This window comes from Rhea americana, unplaced genomic scaffold (genome assembly GCF_003343005.1).
Source record: "Rhea americana isolate MKP2758 unplaced genomic scaffold, rheAme1 scaffold_60, whole genome shotgun sequence".
In the NCBI taxonomy this organism is placed as follows: domain Eukaryota; kingdom Metazoa; phylum Chordata; class Aves; order Rheiformes; family Rheidae; genus Rhea; species Rhea americana.
Genome location: NW_028186757.1, coordinates 860,770 through 880,718, shown reverse-complemented (window position 1 = coordinate 880,718; position 19,949 = coordinate 860,770). Strand labels below are relative to the sequence as shown.

At 38.4% G+C, this 19,949-nt stretch overlaps 1 protein-coding gene across 2 annotated transcripts in view; it reads right to left on the bottom strand.

Moving 5' to 3' along the window:
* The window catches only part of SH3RF1 (SH3 domain containing ring finger 1), an 84,417-nt gene extending 64,779 nt beyond the window's left edge, over positions 1-19,638 (bottom strand). Inside the window, exons 1-2 of one of the 2 annotated variants that reach the window (XM_085319820.1) lie at positions 19,399-19,638; positions 18,519-19,008 (exon numbers count right to left, since the gene is read on the bottom strand). In XM_085319820.1, the coding sequence (XP_085175946.1) occupies positions 18,519-18,905 (387 nt within the window). In that variant the 5' untranslated portion in view covers positions 18,906-19,008; positions 19,399-19,638. Of the gene's footprint in view, positions 1-18,518; positions 19,030-19,398 lie in introns of those variants that run through there. The other variant, XM_085319821.1, reaches the window with a different exon arrangement.
* Between the last annotated feature and the right edge of the window lie 311 nt (positions 19,639-19,949).

Genomic DNA, 19,949 nt, shown 5'->3' with positions numbered 1-19,949 from the left:
CTGTGCGATCAGTGAGATCTAGCATCTTAAAGATGAGAACCGAGTTTTTATTAGCCTAGCAAAAGGACATAAGAATACAGGCACAACTGGGTCAGAGCGCCAAATCTGAGGCAGCCCGAGGCGTGCAGAGCTCAAGCTCCGAGGAGGAGGCTGCAACAACAGGCTTCAGAAGAACACAAGTGTTAAACATCTGTCTACTGCAAAAGACATGTCTAAATTTTGTTGCAGAAAACAGCATTTCAATTACGATCTCTCGCAAATAATTATGTGCAAATGATGATGAATTCAAACAAAACAAGGGTGAGGCAAGGCTTCCATTAATTTGATTTTATCATTAAATCTACTACTATTAAATCTATGTTCACAGAAGCTCTACTGCGTCTTAGTAGTTATTTCTTATGTCAGCAGCATATTAGATTCAGAGATAGATGAACAGTTTGCTTTAACTGATAAGATGCTAGAGGCTGCATTTGCTTTTGCTAGTTTTGATACGCCTTAGCAGCACATTTCGTTGCAGCATTAGCAGTACGAACTGAAAGGCCAGACACTAAAAGCATGCACAGGAAGAGGCCGGTAGCCTGGCCTCGTGTCTGACGGTCTTCTTCATTCAAGGATGACTTGCCTCAAAGAAACTCTCAGCGTAACTTCATTTGCACCAAGTCTCTCTCCTAATTTTGCCACCCTTGGTCTAAGCAACACCTAAGGCAGGCTATACTGCTATAAGCTCGTCTCCAGTATTTTTGCAAGAACAGTCGGGTTAACTGGTAATAACCTCAGCAGCACAGTTCTCTACTTCCATCACTGCCAGTATTAGAGAAATAAAACTAGACGCGAGAGGTTTCTTCGACAGTCACTGTTAACGCAGGCTGGCTGGATCTCTGTAATGCTTGTACGAACTATTCTTGAGCAGATTAGAGCAGAGAGGGCTGCGCCACCCCACCAGCCCCTTCTGCGCACGCTCCACTTGGCGACCACATTTCTGGCTTCCCACCGCAGCAAAATGGTTGACCCCAACATGAACCGCACCAAAGCCATGAGTTTAGGAACCTCCATAGCTATAATAAAACAAAGGGATTTAAAGAAAATAATAATAATCATAAAGCAATATATGAGTCATTTACATAAAAGGCAAACAATGAAATACACCCATAAAAGTCCTAGATTTGCTTTTTATTTGAAAAAGTGCACAAAGAGTAAAGGAAAAACATGAAAAGAGAACAAAGTGATGATTTTATATAATAGCAAATCAGCTTTCTAGTGCAGACAGCATATTCTATTTGCATACTACAGTTACTTTTACACCTTCATCTGTATGCATAAGGTAGAACAGTTACTCTCCAACTGAAAAACATAATTTGAGTTTGCATTTGTATGTGTCAAGAATAGTACATTTGTGCAATATGGGTTGTGCTGTTTCCTTGGAGGTAGATGTTCATGGTTCTGGGATTCTGGGGTTGCGGTTTTTCTGTGTATTGTTTTGTTTTTTAAGAAAAGAAAGGAATGCAATTATATTACATGGCCCAGTGATTCCTTTTGAATAGAGATTCAGTATTCAGGCATTCTGATAGTTTGCACTATAATCAAGTACCCCCCCCCCCCTTTTTTTTAATCATCTAGAAAGGACATACTTGACACTTTTTATGAGAGAAGAAATTTGACCTGAAAAAGTGAAAGGCTAGATACACAGGGCAAGGTCACACAAAAAACAGATGTGCATATATCTGAATAAAATTTGCAGGTAATTATTATCTTTAAGGGAATAACGTTATATTGAAATCACTGCTTTTATTTTACTTTTCCTCCAAATTCAACAATGACAATCTCCCATAAGAATAAAGATATATAGTCAACCTGAAGTTTAATATTTAAATAGTTATATATGCTTTTAAAATTGTCTTCATGAAAGTGATTTAACTAATGAAAAAATCTTAATTCATGTGTTCATAAATGAAATTAGTTTCTTTCAAAATAATAAAGCTCCAGTATATGAAAATTTATCCCAAGAGATACTATTTTCTCATTAAAAAACAGAAGTTAGGATCCAAATATTTTCTCTGGAACGAAACTCATTCTTATATTATAGAGGAAAATGAGAAAAGAAATCTCACAGCTAAGCCAACACAAATAAAGAATGTTATTTTTCACATCTGATAGTCAAAAATTAAGGGAAAAAATACACTCCAAGATGTACTTAATTAGGTCCTTTCTAGACAAAATATAAAACCAGAATCATTTTACTTGACCAAAAAATTTCACTGCGGACACAAGCAAGGAGACAGAGGGGAGGAAAAACGAGAAAATTTTTCTTTTTCCATAAAAACTGTCACTAGTATCTGCAGTACTTTCCTTTCCTAGGAACTCAAGGTTCAAGCACTCACCCTGGCTATGCAGACCTCAGGTCAGCTCCCTTTTCTCCCCGAGACAATCTAGTTGTACAAACTACTACTGGGGACACGAGATCCAACCACCAAACGCCAGCTTTCTTGCAGTGGATCTCCCTTAATTTCTAGTTCCTATTAAAGCACTGAAGGGAAAAGCAAAACTGTTCTCTGGCCTCATGACCCAAGCACTCTCCTGGGATGCAGACAGCTGAGTCTTAACCCTTGTTCCAGTGGAAGGTTTATTTTCACAAGGTGGAACAACTTCAGCCTTAAAAAGAGACTACTTAAGCCACTGTGATCACCAGTACAAATCTTAGTAACAAGTTAAATACTGAACTAAAGACTGGATTACCTTAATTAACATGATTCATTTAAATCAGATTTAAATTATACTGACAAAATAGGAAAACAAAACAAAACAAAACAGACTAATGTATCCACTGCTATTTTTTCCAGAATCTTTGGAGATCACTGTGCACAAAGAAAAAAAAAATCCTGGAAATAAAATGCAAAGTTTTTGTCAGCCTTTGATCTGAACGGCTAGCCAATATTTGGAGGTTTTTGCTGGGTTGTCTCCATCAGAAAGACAAAAATGTGAGTATCAAACACTGTTTATTTACCAAGAACATTCATAAAGCCACAATTCTCTGAAAATAATACAACCAAGCAACAGCACACATACCCTACAACTGTCACTCTTACCAGAAAGCCCTGTGCTCTTTGGGGCTTTTTCTCTTACTTTTCTGGTTAATGCTTACCTCTGCTTCTTTCCCCCACCCCTCTCAGAAACATCCTTTTTTTCCTGAGGCACTAATCAAGACCCAGCTCCAGTATTTATGGTCAGTTCTGTCAGTCCTCATATGGTACTTGCCCCTGCTACTGATCTATTATGCCAGATTTTTCAACGCCTTTAAGAGGCAGTTTCTGTCATTCCAGCTACCACAGAAACTAAGACTAGTGTCCCTTTAGTGAAGGCTATCTACTGCACTTGTTAATATTTACCCAATCTATTTTCATGGCAACCATTAACACTTCTCTATATTCCATCAGCATATTTTCCAATGAACATTTTAGTAGCAAACTTTAAAACTGCATTTTTTTTCCTATAGCTACAAACCTAGAAAAATATAAATACAGCAGATATTTATGTAAGACCACTTTGGACAGAATTCTTCTAATAAACTTAAAACACTGAAAGGAAAAAGAAATCAGCCAAATATTCTTTTTCTTTTGAAACAGCACAAATCAAATGCCAGGTCACTCACTGAGTACTGCTGCTAAGACATCCATATTCATTTAGTTTAATAAAAATCAATTGCGTTCTCCAAAAAGAAAAATGTAGTTTGGCAGTAAATGAGACATCTATCTTAGGCTTCAGAAAGCAGTCTGCACATAAAGCCACAGCACTGCAATACTGACAACAGAACTCAAACGGAAGCGCCATTAAGTGCAGAATTTGGTTTCTTTCGTACAAAGCAGCGGGGTTTTGCTAAGCCAGAAACCCATGATCTGGCAGAAGTTTCTCCTACTCAATCCCCTTCCCCAAAATGCAACAAGGAAAAGAAATATGACATTGAGTTTTTAAAACTCCTTCCTGCTCCCAAACCTCTAAAATTAGCTGATATTTTGATTTCAGCCTATCTGAAAACTTACAAGTTCTTACTATTGCTTTAGCTTTGATAAGCAGTGGTATTTGACTCTCCCCCATCCTAGCTCCCCAAAATCTGGTTTTAGGAAAATTTGGGATCCTAGCCTTACATTGTAAATAGTTAGTGGTTAAAGGAGAGAAAGCAATAATTTCCTAAAAGAGACTGCAGTCAATATGCAGACCTGAGGGCAAAGTTATCGCTTTAGTATGAAAATGATTTATCCAACAAAATGAGGTATCTTCCCCAAAAATCGATGTATTCTGGAGGCCAAACATTTAATGTTCAACATTTGCTTGAAACATATGCTAGATAAGGCACAAGTTTTTAGAACTGTCAGACATGTCTAATAATTACAATTACCAAGTTAGCACTTCTGCTTGATTCATAGATTCTGATTCAGATAAACCAGCTTGAACTTCCATCTGGTTATGTGTGACTGGGCTTCAATCTGACTGTATCTAAGGGAAGTTGCACTGAAGTCCCCGTCTAGGCAGAGGGGAAATTCCTCGTACATCCAGATCCTCCTATTCAGTGCCAGTACAGAAAGGGTTCAGAGAATTTTTTGTTCCTTTTTAAGCGACTCCAGTTTAATCTGTATATTTGTGAACAGAACAGCACACTAAAGAAAAAATATACACCTAGACAACCACAACCTACAAGAAAACCAGTAAGTAAGAATTAAGCCTCACCAATCAACCTATTTCATTAATTCGCATGACTTCAATCAACATCAAAAAAATAAGGGAATTGCCTAACTACATGTGCATCGCAAACATTTCAAAAGCACAAAAAAAGATTAAGGACTCCATGTAACATCAGCTGTTACTCAGAAAACATTTTTAAAAAGTTTGCATGTAAAATTCCTTGACTGCTGCATTAAAAAAGAAAATAAAAAAATCTCCCACAAATACTTCCCGACAGTTTTGACTTGAATCACATTTTCTTAAATCCCTTTACTGCAGATTTGAAATAAGTGTATCATAAAATACTAAGTTTATTTTTATCAGATAGTCTTCTGAAGTTTTCAGCAATATCTGACCAAAACAAGGCTTAGTTTCAGCTTCCGTATCAATCGTTAGTAATGTAATTATTTGAATGCTGAATACTGTTTAATTGCATTAGACACAGTATTCAACATTTTATTATTTATAATGAAATAAAACTGTACAAGGTTCGTAGGGAGTGTGCAGTATAATCACTTCCTTCTCCATGCTCATTAAAATCAATTTTTGCCTCTTTCATTTTGTTACTTTTAAAGCTGGTCAATAAACCACATCAGCTCCCCACTGCAAGCAACAAAATTTTAAAGATATGAAAAAGGATGATTCCCTGAATAAATCACATGCATCCACAATATGAGTTAAAGTCATAAATAAGCTTTCATTGACCCATCAGCTTCTTCTTGGATTCAGAGATGTCAGTATGAGAAGATAAACATTCTTTAGAATTGTAAAATAATTTTAGAGAATTTGTTTCCAGAGAGAAACATTCAAATTCATAGCCATTCAAATTCTCCACCTAAAAGCAATTATATTTATTAGTGGATAATATACACAAATGCACCTTACTGAACAAAAATCACACATGTTGAATAAACAATCCTAGAAATATAATTCTCCCTTTGAATATATTATGGAAAGGTAAGCTGCTCTAAAGGACTGAAAACATACTGAAAATACTCCACCATGTTTGCTTAGAGGACCTGCCCCACAAAATTCATTATTCTTGTCATGAGTAAGTTCAAAAGAACAGTATGAAAGGTTGTAACCATTTCCTATAATCCTCATAGGATGTTTACATCTTTATTTTTGGCTATTAGCAACTGAAGGATCTATTCAAAAGATTATGCAGAAACATGGATGCAGGGCAAAGGAAAACACCAGCAAATCAGAATAACCACAAAATCTATGGGTTTTTTTGCTTCTCTGAGAATCTTCTCAGAAACAAAGCAATGCCTCCCCCCTCAAACTTATGTTAATTTAATCAACTCCAAGGGTACTAGCCCACATTTTCCAAAATTCTCTTTGAGTTAATTCAACCAAGGATCCAAATTTGCAGCTCTGTTGGTTCTATAAGAACTGCAAGAATTGTTTATTAGTAATAACAACTGAAATTTTTAGAATCCTCCTGTGAAGAATCTCAAAGTGCTTTGGAGACACGTATGAAATAACCCTCAAGGTCTTTTTGTACTGGCACTGAATAGGAAAGTTCTGAAGCCACTTTGGAAGCAAAATATCACAAATGCTACCTAGGACACGACACAAAATTTTAAAATAAACAATTAAAAATAAAACGCAGAAGCCACTAGGAGAAAATAGATAGCATGTGAGCCAATAAGAACAACTCATGTTGTTCTCACATCACATCTACCAATTCCTCCATACCAACTCTTCCTCTTTTGATGCTCTTCAAAACCTTCCTCAAACATCAGGTTACCTCTTCAACTTGTTTCACTAGCACTTCCTCCTCACTAGGTCTCTAATCCCAATTCCGCACTTCTGGTGAGCAAATAATATTTGCTTGATCTGGTTTCTTCACTTTTTTTTTTTTCATGACCTGTCTATTGCCATGTCAAGCCTACTGCTATAGTTTTGTCTTCTTTCAACACCATTCATCCATTCTCCCCTTATTTGGCCTGTCAGGCCCTTATGACCCATGAGTGTTGCAAGATTTCTCCACTCTTCAGTCATGTCCTCCTAGAAGCCTCCCCCTGTTCCTTCAATGGGTCACGCCTCATACTCCCCACGTACTTTTCCGCTCTTTCCAATAACGTAACCGTTGGCATCTCTCAGGCCTAGCTTGCACCCCACATCTACCTCCTCTGCTCCTGGGCTGTGTGAACACATCTGGCAAGGATCTTGTGGTCAGGCTGACTTCTTCCACTATATACCGGTTTTCCCTCCCTCTGATTCCACTGCCTCAGGAATTAGGCTGTAAACGTCTCCTGAGCAGACATTCAACATGTCTAAAAAAACCAGCCAGTATTGAACAGAGGTGACATGCAGAGCGCAGTGGTGGCCAACACCATATCATCTGCATCAACATTTTCAGAACTCTGGTCCACAGACTACTGATTGCCTGAAAAATTTTAAAATGTAGCTTATGAAAAAAACAAAAAAGTTTTTAAACCTGCATATGCACAAAGGCAAGGAAGCAAGCCGTTTTATTTACCCCACTTTATATTTAAAAAATAACCTAATTTCACTGCACTGTGAACATGGAATGACTGCATACAATAATCCCTGATGCCCCCCACCCCCCAACACACACCAAAATAAAGTGATAGTCCTTTCAACTTTTTTCTCCAGCTGTTGGCACTGAGGCATCATGCCTTAACATACTCTAAAGAAGTTTGGATCAGTGTTTCTCAGTATTTCAAAAGTCAGTACAGATATCAACACTTATTCTAGGAAGGCCAATACGTCTACTGAAAGATTACCTATTCATCTACTTATTGACTATCCCTGCCCTGCTTACACTGAAGATCTAAGAGGATTATAGGACATGGCGGCAAGGCTGAAGGCTTGTTAACTTAATAAGGCTATAGATTTAAAACTGTGTCAAATTAAACAGGTTCTGAAAATGGCTTAACTGTTCTAGTGTGGATAAGATTTAAGAGTCTCCTCTCAGATCTTTATCTAGCCCATGAAAAAGATGACCATAGGAGCTAGTAGGGCTCTGACATACGCAAGAGCGAAGGTTGTCCCTTAGATGCTGATTTTCTTTCAGAAAGCTATGAGCTTCAGCGAGAGCTACGTCTTTACTCAGAGGCACATTACCACAGCACACTGAATTTATCTTCACTGTGCTTGTTTAAAACAAGCTTTTAGAACAGTTATGCCCTATATATGCCAAGTCAGATAGTCATCTGATCATCTTTGAATACTTTTCATCTTAACACTTTTTAAATCAAAGAGTCAGAAGTGCTTCAGTATTCCAGAGCTTCTCATACAAGTAGGAATGTATACTATAACCTAAAAAACTAAGATAGCATGCTAATGAAAAATTAATGAACAGAATTATTTCAAATTATTCAGTATTGATCCTCTCACACCTCTATGCATGTAAGATTACCTTCCATTCCTTTAGTTTAGCAGCTTGAAGCACTTGTAGCAGTGAGTACTTCTTTTGTCCTTAACCAGAGCTTTTCAAAGAACTTGTCTTGTTAAACCGTGGTTCATGACATGACATAAAATGAGGCTTTAACTCTTTAAAAATCTTTTAATGTATAGCTATATTTTGAATGTCTATGGACTGAGAAAAAGAAGGCAAGAGATAAAACATGCACATCTTTCCTTTACGAGAAGCAAAGCAGAATTACCTCACCTTATTGTAACATTAATGTCACGGAAAAGAATAATTTCTTTAACAAAGAAATGCTACAGACCAAGAAAGTGTTTTGTTGCTTTTGAGTACTTCAGGTGTATGAACAGGACATTCACCAAAGCCTGACTTATCTTTATTATTAATTGAAAATTAAAAGTCTACGCAACACTGATGGCACTTCTTCACTTCAGAGAAAAAAAGGATGATATCTGCATTAATTTTTAAGCAATATTCAAATCCTTACCTTTGATCAAAATGCATTTATGATTAATAATATACTTCCTGGCTAGATATTGTAAAAATCTGCACATTTATAGAAAGTAATAACAGGTAGTCTATATTAAATTCTCTGAAGAACCATGCCTCCTTGGAAGATGGAAAGGACAGTTAAAACCAATCAGAGCTCATATGTTCAAATCCCTCATCCACAAATTCAAACTGTATTTTTAAGGTTGTGTGTGGAAAGCTGAACACATCAGCACTGTTTCAAACAAAATTACTGTGAGAGAGAAAGAGAGAGCAAGGGTGAAGGCAGGCGAGTGTGTGTGTAGGAGAAACTTGTACCCATTTTGAGGGGACAGCCACACGTTCTTGCAGGTTCGGGTTTTGGTCTTAATAGCGTGAGTGTTCATACTTCAGATGTAAAAAAAAAAAAAAAAAATCGAGGACCAAATAAAATAGGAATAAATCCCTGGAAATGAAATTATTTACTTAAATTTTGAAGTGTTCATACATGTATTCTACAAAAACGTGACTTCAGATAACAAAAAAAAATCACATGACCAAGTGTCGCAAGGAGTGTCAAACAAGTGCCACAGTCAGCAGCTTCTAAGGGTACAGAGGCAGATGATTTCCATGGTGTACTGCTCATATGTGCATAGTTCATTTACATGTACCTAGCAGGCTAAGATCAGGAGACACTTTGGTAACAGTGTCCATAAATTGAATGTGAAGTATTGAGTTTGACTATTATTTTTCAGTTTCCTTACATTTGGAGAATACAGACTTGCATATTTCCAAGAAACACCGAATGACATTTTAAAGATATACATAAGAATCACGCATCAAAGAATTCTAAATAATGTATTTAAATTTCTCTCTTTTGAGTGGTTGTCTGTATTCATATTTTGTTGTCCTCACCTCCAAAAAAATGACCAGCTCATTTGTAGTTTCAATAGATCCTCAAATGAACTACAACAGTGTTTTACCATGTATCCTGTCCAGTCAGGTTGCAGAAATTACATGACAGTTTGCAGATGTCAGAATACAGCTCTACGTAGGTGATTTACAAATGGCTAGAACAGATATCTATTTCCGGTGATGCTCTAACACAGTACTGATAACAACAGGTACATTACCTCTTGTAGAGAAAGAATTTAAATGCCCCACTGCCCATCCTGTTCCCTTTATGCTCTCCACAGAGGCTGCAGTGAGCCAAAACACCACCCTGACTAGCTTATTCTTCATAGGCAGAAAGTGCACATATTATGTTCATTACAATAACCATGGAGTGAGAGATATCGACCTATGTCAATGGAAAAGATTACAACTTCCTTAGCCCTCACCCTCCCACCTCCTCCCCCAGTAACACCTAATGCTTCCCAGTTAATACATAGAGGAGAAACAGCAGAATATAAACTAGCTGATTGGGGAGTATCACTGGGAAAACTCATGATAATGCGTATGCTCTAGAAGAGCATCTTTCTAAGTTCTGACTATTTCCTGGCATTTAAGAGGATGCAGAAGAGAGAGAATGACGTAACTGTTGGCCTCGGTGCTGACCAAGAACAGCTAGGGCCTTAGTGCCCAAACTGCGCGAGGCCCAAGCATATCCACGAGACCGAGATAAATGAAAGCAGTCATTTAGGCACTCTCAGCTCAGCCAGGCTCTGAGCAGGACTAGCACCACTGTTTATTCTGGCAATCAAACAGGCAGCAATGCTGCTGTCTCTGTCTCCACCCAGACTCCTGGTGGCACAGACAGTGCTGCGTGCCTAGGAGATTCCTGCCAAGCTGCTATCTTCAACTGGCAGCACTGCTGGGCCAGAATTTGATGGATCTGTAAACCCAAAGAGAACAAAGGCTTCTAAACTACTGCAATAATTGCTTCCTTATCCTAATATTTCATTTTTTGGGCACATAGTCTGAAGTATAACTGAAGTCTATCAACTACACAAAATTGCAACACAGCACTGGTAAAGGGGCATACATCTTCTCTAAACAGCTCTTTAAGTTCTCTGAAGCTCTTCTGCCAGGTAGTTTCTTTTTTTCTTCTCCCTCTCAGATCTATAGGAAGGTAGAAATCTTCTCCAGTATTCTGTATTCAGTATTCTGGACACATGCCAGAGTCAAGGTATCTATTAATTTGTCAAGACAGATCAGAAAGGCGGAAATGATCTTTATGAGTTTGGAAGGTGAACAAAGATAAGAAGTGCAGAACAGAGCACTTTCCAGGAAACACATGACTCTCCCACTTTAGTGCTGCTCATTTCCTAAGATGAATTTGGCTCACCTCAAAGTCATCATTCTTGGTCAAAGAATGTACTCTCAAAGAGATACTGGTTTGGTAACATGAAAAGAAAAACAAAGAAACTAGCAACCAGTCCAAGAATTCACTGTGTTTTGTGAATAGACAGGAAAGCTTCATCTCAGACATCTAACGGGAACTGAGACACAACAGAAGCACACTTTCCCTTGTGCCTTCTGCTGAAACGCACGGAATAGCAAGGTGCATGCATGGGCAGTGCTGACCAGATGATGTCTCTACTTGAATTACTGAGATACATGCTGACACTGCGATGTGCGTACAGGTAATAATTAAAGCAGAGGGGGAGAGGAGTATCTTCTTACAATTAAAGAATGAGGATACGCAAAACAATAATAATAACCTATGCTTTCTGTTCTTTGCCGTAAACACTGCATGAGTTTCTGCAGTTCAGATTCTTTTACAGGGATTTTTTTTCTTTATTCTTTATTTTAGTTTTTCTTACGTTTGTCACAGCAAGAGTCAAAGACAAACTGAACACAGAAGAACGGTGCAACATGGTGCTTTCTTTAGTAGCACACTAAATAGGGTCAAAGTAGAGAGGATTTCTGAATAAAAGGCAATAATGGAGCCAAAGAAAAGGAAGGTGTTAAGCATATCTAAAGGAGACGGATGGGCACAGCACAGAACCAGTCGCACAGCAAGAGGAGTCCACTGAAACACTGACAAACAACTGAACTGGAGAAATTTCCAGTTTAACTACTACAGCTGCTTTTTCACGTTCGCTCTTTTCAGCAAATCCCATACATACCCAAGACACTGCATTAAGAAGTGCAAGTACCACCTGAAAACCTATTTACTCAGGCAAAGGACAGAATTTCTAGCTGAACTCCTTTTTAATCAACCCCTTCAGCTCCTCCTACCTTGCAACATATCTATGAAGCCACAGAAGAGGTACCAATCATAACAAACCAGACAGCGTGCATAAAGAAACATGACAACAACACTACTGGCTTACTTCTTTTAACTGGTCCCTGAACTGCCTACTTCACATATTTTTATTGGTATTTAATTTCTATGGTAATAAGACATAAATAAAAAGATTTTTATTTGGTTAAAAAAATTGTTCCCTTTCATGAGTGCATTATAACTCTTTAAAGTTTTAAAGTTACATCTTTATATCTCCTTTTTTTTTGTGGAAGTTTACATTTTTCTGAACGATCAGAGGTTTCTAGGTAGAGCAATAACTTATAACCTGCTAGCTAAATCACCATGTAGAGGGGGAAAAGACATCATTTTATCTCAGGGAAGCCTGTTTCAAAAAAGTCTACAAAGATGGAGGAATATTACAATTCAGTTGGAAGAAAAAAAAAAGAAAAAAAAATAGGAGAGTGATGGCAGGCCCCCCCCCCCGCGCAAAAAGCAATCATACAACAGTTATTTTCCACCAATGCACAGAAAAACATCAGAAACAAAAGAAAAGGTGATCTTAAAGTATCATACTTAAGTACTCTATTTTCAACAGTAATTATTTTCTAAAAAAATAAAGTAATGCATTTATTTAGCTATTTTATCATGCAGATTAATCTTAGATTGTAGTGAAAGATTGCTATCAAGGTTCAAAACACAGAATTCAGTATTCCTGTAGTGCCAGCATTAGACATTCTCCTTTTATTCTTTTCAAAATACACTCAAATCTACACACAAGTGTTCCAGTCAGATACAAATTTCTCTATACCAAGAATAATGGAACATCAGCTTTTAGAGGTTTTAATTCTATGTCTCTGGCTTTTCCTCACTGAGGTATTGATGCAATTTACAGTTAAACATCTATGTGCAAAATAAAATCTCTTTGACAATTTAACGCTAGCCACTAGACCCTCTTTGGGACAGGAAATGGACTATCAACAGCTCTCCAGTAATCTGGAAGTCAACTATTTAAAGAGTGAACAGTAGCATCTAGTGACCTCAACTGAGACTGTAGATCCATTGTAAAAGACATAGTACATATATCCAAAATAAAAAGTCAATCCCTGCACTAAAGGCTATACCGCTTAAATAGCAAGTCAGACAAAAGAAGTACTATCAGTGCTATCTGCAGATGGGAAACAGAGGCACAAAGAGCTTTGAATGACTTCGTGCAAGGTTATAAAAGAAGCCTGTGGCAGAGCCAGGAACTGAGCCCGGAAGCTCCGAATCCTTAGCCCAATGCCTTTAGATACCGAGACAATTCCTCCTTCTTCTTGTCTCCTCTCTTCCTCTCTCACTACTTAATTGGTTATCCTGCAGAGGAAATGCAGTAAAACCATGACAGCCTATTTTCTTCTTCCATTTATAATCTCTACTGAATTTTATCTAGTTTAACATAGGATACAAAAGCTTTACAGAAAAAAATAATTAAAATCGTACAAACAATTGTAAATACAAAACCAGAATTTGGTATTATGGAGAGCAAGAGATGAAACAAAAATGTGCATATATGATTCAGAGAAGCTTCTCAAAATGTCTTCTATCAATCACTGCAGAATATTAACAGGCATCTATCTCCACTTTCTCAAATTAAAAGATTTCACAAGCAAAAGTTGCACCTTGCCCTTGCTTACTTCCATAAGAGGGAATACATTCAGGAACATTTAAAACTGAACAGACTACAATAAATATTAAGGTGCACTTTTGTTTCTAATAAGAAGGAAAATCAAATTTTGTATGAATTCATACAAATACAATCCTCAAGATCAGCCGTCATCAGGTAATGATTTTCTAACCTACCAGGACAGAAACCAGTCATGAAACTGACTGCATTAACTGCTGCTTTTTACACATTTCTACAACTACATCTTTCCCAAAATGGTGTATTTTGCAATCTGATCTATCACCAAAGTGCAGGCCTCTTCTACAAGCATGCTGACCAGTGGATGTTTAATGATAGGACATTTCTGCATACTACTTTATTCTTCTAACTCTTGTTTACCGCTGATCTAAACATCCGTTCCAGTCTATACCTGCTACTATGTTTGGCTACCCCCCATATTTGTTTTCAACCCTTTATCAGAGTTATTGACCTACACATTTCAATCACATTAACAGGTTTCCTTGTGACAGAGTCCTGCCAGGACATCAGTTGGCCAAGGACTGTGCTCACTACAACTGTCACTACAGCAGTCATTCCTGTTCCTACCAGACCTATGAATCCTGCTAAGCTGCACAAGTTACTAGCCTAAGCTATTTTCTCCAGGGTATTCAGGGTAAAAGAAAAAATATTGATAATGTCATGCATCGAGTCCAACAGCTAGTCAGAAAAGCTCAAGTCCCCACCCGCAAGAAGGTTGGTCAGTGTCCCTGCTGCCCTAAGTTGTGTGCTAAGCTCAAATATCTGGTCGGTGGAAAACGCTTGGCTCTATTTTTTTTTCATTTTTGGCATTACAGGCACTTCAGCAGTTCCCAGGCATGCCTACTGGACCCCAAGCTACTGCTGCTGCAGCAGTACAGTACAGGTGTGGGGCTTACAATTTTCCTGGGTAGAGACAAGCATGAGAAGGGAAACGTAGTTTTATAAACACAATACAACTAAATTTAGTAAAAATTCATGGAACAAACTTCTACATGTAGGTTCTTCCTTTTCTCCTCCACCTAGAAGAGCTTATTGCAAACATCTGAGATGTTAGTGATTCTCAAGAGAAAAACAGAGCATTAGGAGTACACTGAGCAAGAACTTATTCAGGCAGGTAGAAAGCCCCATTCAGGACCCAAACCAACATCTTCTAATAACCTGTAAGGATACTCTACCACTTTCCTTCAAGAAGAATTCACCACAAGTAATATTACTAGAGGTTTCTCTAGTTTTCCAACAGATTAAAGACAAGAGGGCAGAAGGGAAAAAAAAAAAAAAAAAAGCAAGCAAGCAAGCATTCTTAAGACTTTTTCACTTGTCTGCATTATAAATTTTTTCAGTGATACATAGTACAATACACTGGAATTACATTATCAATATTCATTCAGCATAAGAATCAGTACTATTTGGCATGGCCAACTTTGAGATAGTCACACTTTTCTTTGAAAGGGTAAATTATTCACTTATTCCTGCCTACCTACACTCAATTCAGTGAACAGCCTGAGACTGGAATTCAGGGAAAAAAAAATCAACCAAAATAAGATTTTCAGACTATGCGGACAACTTGGCTAAAAATTCCACTGAGAAGACAGCCCTTACGTCAGAAACTACTTGGAGTATAAAGAGAATAGCAGGAGAATTAGCATGTCGTAGGCATATACGAATTCAAGGAAAAACACATGTATCGTCTCAAACTCATCTTACAATAAACCTATCTTCTCGTTCGGATATTAGACTGGATCTCCAGCTTCTACCAACTGACACAGCGAAGTTTAAGGCTCCTTCAATAAGCACACTCAGTAAAACTGCCTTAAGGAACTTAATACCTACGCATACATTTGACATACTTTTTTTAAAAAAGTGAGAAAATTGGTAATATAAACATGAATTTGAAAGCAAGTACCCTAAATATTTTCACATCATCAAGGCTTCCGTGGTCATGCAGTCCTTCACCAGCTCCCCAGAACTTGCTCCTGATGACCATTTCTAATAGCAGGCTGCAGGTATTAACACTCTTACAAGCTGTCAAACTAGAAAGGTCTTCCCAAAAGAAAGCACTAAATTAGCATCCACACGAAAGAGGAAGCTGCGGCATGAGCTTAACTATTATTTGTCCTCTCAAGCAAGCTGGTTGCCGGGAGCTGAGGGGCCGGGCGGTCAGCAGAGCTTCAGGTCAGGTCTAGCACTACGCTGCCTTTACCCCACCGACATCCAGGGAAAGGAGCAGGGGGCTTGATGGGGCCAAACAGAAGGGAAGCACAAAGGAGATAAAGAGCTGCGAGGAGAAGTTGCAGTTGATACAGTGATGGAAGATCATAAGGATTACGGCAAGGAACAGGGTTATAGCAGCGGGGGAGATGCAAGGCACGGGGCACGCCAGTGAATCCCCCCGGCTCGGTTAGTCTGGCTCCTCACCAGTTGTTTGTTTATTGCAATGTGTTGCCACATACGTACAGGGAATGCAACGTACAGCAGACTCTGTAATAACAGGGCTGGCAGCTCCGCAGTTGTCGATACAGTTCAGGAAATCATGCTGCAAAACATGTTATATTAACCATTTCTGAAAATTATGGCATCCTCTGAAAGGGCATTTACGAGTTTAGTATTTCTTCAGGGCATAAGCAGAATGTTTATGACTTGACAGCCCTCATCTACATTCACTTCATTTAATGTAACAGCAGCTTTCATTTATTAGTTCCCCTTCAGCAAAATTAGTTCAAGAAATCTGACCCTGCCACTCATCTAGAAACAGACTTTTTTCCCTTATTCCCCAAGAGGAATTGTATTTGTAACCATCTTTATGCTATAGTTAGCAAAACAAAGAGAGCATTCACCTCAATATTGTCCATTAAACTGGCATTTTATTTTCTGAACTTTTTTTTTTTTTTTAAAACACACTTTTCAACACACTAGCAAGGGGGAAAGTTCCTCTTACCACCCCCTCCCTACTCTTCAGGATAAGCTCACGTTCTTGAAAGTAGTGCCTTTCTAATAAAAGAGGACTCTGGATTAAGTGGACAAAAGATGAGAAGATCATTTTTCCCTTTCTCCCAAAGGAAAGAAGACACAAGAATGCCTGTTTTACCTTAAGGAACTTGGAAACCGTGGAAACAAAGATGCATTCAGACTTACTGTAAAGCGCTCAAGTCTACCAGTAATATTCACCAAGTATCAGTTAATTGCATGAGGAGTCCACATGGTCACAATTTTAATGGCACATGGTATAACATAACTAATAAATTGAAGCAACTTGAAGCAACATTCCATATGTTATCACTTCCCACTCTACAGAACATCTGGAAATGCAAATGCCACACAACAGGATATTGTAGAACATTAAAAGAAAAAGAGGAGAATATTCTATATTCAGTCTTATTATTTTTCTAATAGGTCCTGAGAAACTCTGAATTCCACTCATTCACATATGTAGTACATTGCTGCACCAGAAACCTTGCAGAGGAGAAGCAGTCTTTGGAAGCACATGGTTATTTACTAAGGTCTACATGACAGTACATAAAGAAGTTACACACATATTTTGCTTTAAATTAAGGAATGAAATTAAAGAGATTATGGTAAGCTCTTTATTGTTCTGGAAAAGACTGAATTGCTTTTGATATTGCTGAAATTTCTTTGCAGTGCTGATCAGTATTTAGCTTTTTCTTTGAAACAAAAATTCTTCTCTCTTTCACCAACTATGTATGGAACAACACTCATTGACAGCAGGTGGCATAATAATTATTTTTATTTTCTAACGAAAAGAACAGAATGAGAGTACTCAGCAGAGGAAAGAACAATATCTAAAGGAAGAACACCTGTATTTTAAGTTCTCACACAAACCTAAGAGAGGTATCTAAGACAGTTTAGAGGGGCTCCCATCGTGTAAGCAGTATTTAAGACAAACCAATGCAAGGCTTTTTCAACTGTAAAGAAAATTAAATCATTCAACTATACTTGAAAATAAAGATTAGTCCTGCCAAATACACATTTTAAACACCCTCCTTCAAATTCTGTAGGACAGTTCTCAAAAATAAACTTCACAACGGGGAAAACACCTAAACCATTTGGAAATTTCACTTCAAAAACAGAAACTCTGAATGTGCTGGCTTCATAAAATGTGTATCAAAGCCTTTCAAAGAAGCTATTCTGCCTAGTCATTAGATAAAACAGAACAAGGTCAGTCATCTCACAAAATGATCTTCCCAGACACAGGCTCTAGAGTGGATAAGCGTAAATGAGGCTACTGAAGCCTTCAGTACAAGGTATGACAGAGTCTACAGGTTGCACGGCCTGGAGGAAGAAGCAGGAATACACACATAAGGCAATTCCCCCCCACACACACACAAAAAAAAATCACAGTGCGTAGATTTTTCTAATTATTTAAGAGAAAAAGAATTTTAAAAAAATTAAGAAAAATACTTGGGGGAAAAAAGAAAGGATAGGAGGAGAAAGAGTACAAATAAGTTACCAATCACAGCAATTCAAAGCTTTTGTTTTTTTAAAGAAGAGAAGTCTAGCTCCTTAGAAGCCAATAGCAAAACCTTCATCAACTTCAGCAAGAACAAGCTTCCCTGCTGGTGTTTAACACTCATTATATCTGATCTAAAGGAACTTACTGCTTATCTGAATCATTACAGGAAGTGCAAGAGCCAAAATAAAGTCTCCAGTCTTGTAACTGACAAACCAAGAACAAATTCAAGCGTTCTTCATAAGATGTTTATCCTTAAGCTTTATGGAAGCTTTCCTCGTAAGTTATCTTGCACTGACTATTTAACTTCGTTTTATAAGGTATTTAAGGTATGGAGGTGCTTTTTGTCTCCCTACCTCATCAACTGAAGTTTTAAGAAGTATTATCCCTAACTTACTGGTGTTAGCAGAACAATAAACCAACACTGAAGCATGCTGATGTGTTTTTGCTAGAAGTCTGCAATAGTACTCCTAAGTATTTTGTTTTGCCATATGTACTATCCGATTGCTCTTCCTCCAAAGCAAACACCATCCGAAACAGTGAAGAAGAAGATGCAATTGCAGTGAAATACCATCTCCACAACACAAATCTTGGTACTTACCCTAACAGGAGGGCTCCGTGCTTGCACTCTTTGCTGCTGTCCAGCTTGAGAGCTCTGCAGGTCCTTCGCTCCGCAGTTAGCAGCAGTGCTGACCTGGACCCTTAGCGCGTTCGTGCTACCAGTCCCACCACCAGCGCCAGGTTTCCGAGGCCTCTGTTTGATGCCATCCAGTAGTCTAACAAGCAAAATATTACTGGGAAGTTCATCAACACTGCACTCCACCAGAGTCCTGCACTCCGGGCACCGCAGCTCATTTCGAGAGCTCACAATGCCCAGCAGACAGCGTTTACAAAACGTGTGCTGGCAAGGCAAGACTTTCGCAGAAGCATCAAGGCGTTCTAGGCAAACGGGACACTCCAACAGATCCAGCAAAGCCGATTCATCCATTTTCGTTATGTTACTCAACCAGAAAAACAAAACTTTGCAAAATCTGTGTGTTCTGTGCACTCCAAGGATATCATGTTACATCCATTCCTCTTCCAGCTGTGCTCTGAAATTTTTTTTGAGGGGAAAAAGGCATTATTAACCCTGGAAAAAGAGACAGCAGGACTATTTTATCTGAAGATATTCATAAAATGAGCAAAATAAATAAGAACTCTGTAATATAACCCAATGCAAGACATTTTAAAAAACTGCAATGCACGAAAGGAACTCCTAAATAGCAATAAATACTTATTAACAATAGTAATTTCGATTAATGTATCTATTTAGTTAAAATGTTACAATAAATGCTGACAGTTCAGGTTTTTAAATTCCAGTTCTTCCCATTTTTTTCTAGGAAGCCTCAGTTTTCTCAAATTATTCCGGAAAAAAAAAGAGATACCTCCACCAACACACCACATTAATAAAGCAGGAACCACGAAAAATAAGCTTAACACACCTGGATGGCTGCCCGTTTATTTGAAAACAGCTCTTTCCGCAATTAAAGGTGGCAAACGTGACATCCGTAAACTACACAGCTTGCTCCACAACAACAGGGCGTAGTACAGCAGCAGGCGAGAGCACGGGGAAATCACGTTCAAGCGAGTGAGAGCAGCAGGGATGACACTGCTGCCACTGCTGCGAAAGGCGACAGCAACCTATTACGGGGATCGGTCTTGGAAAAAAAAGCCACCAGTTCCCAGGCTTTTAAGTTCACTACCACTCGGCGCTTTCGCTGCTACAACCCGGCCTCGAAGAAGCGCTTCCCAACTATTGCAAAACGCTCCCGAGCAGGAAGTGCCGCTGGAATATTACTCGCAGGGCGCGAGTGCGGTGGGTGCAGCCACGGAAGCCAGGGCAGCCGCTCAACCAGTTTAATTTGAGCTGCTGGGAAAGGGGAAGGGATAAGGAGGAAAAACTGCACACATATACTCACTGCCTAACCAAAGAGAAAGCTGCTGTCTCAAATTAGGCCTGGAGCTACATGTTTCAGTTTGAGGTGCCTGTCCT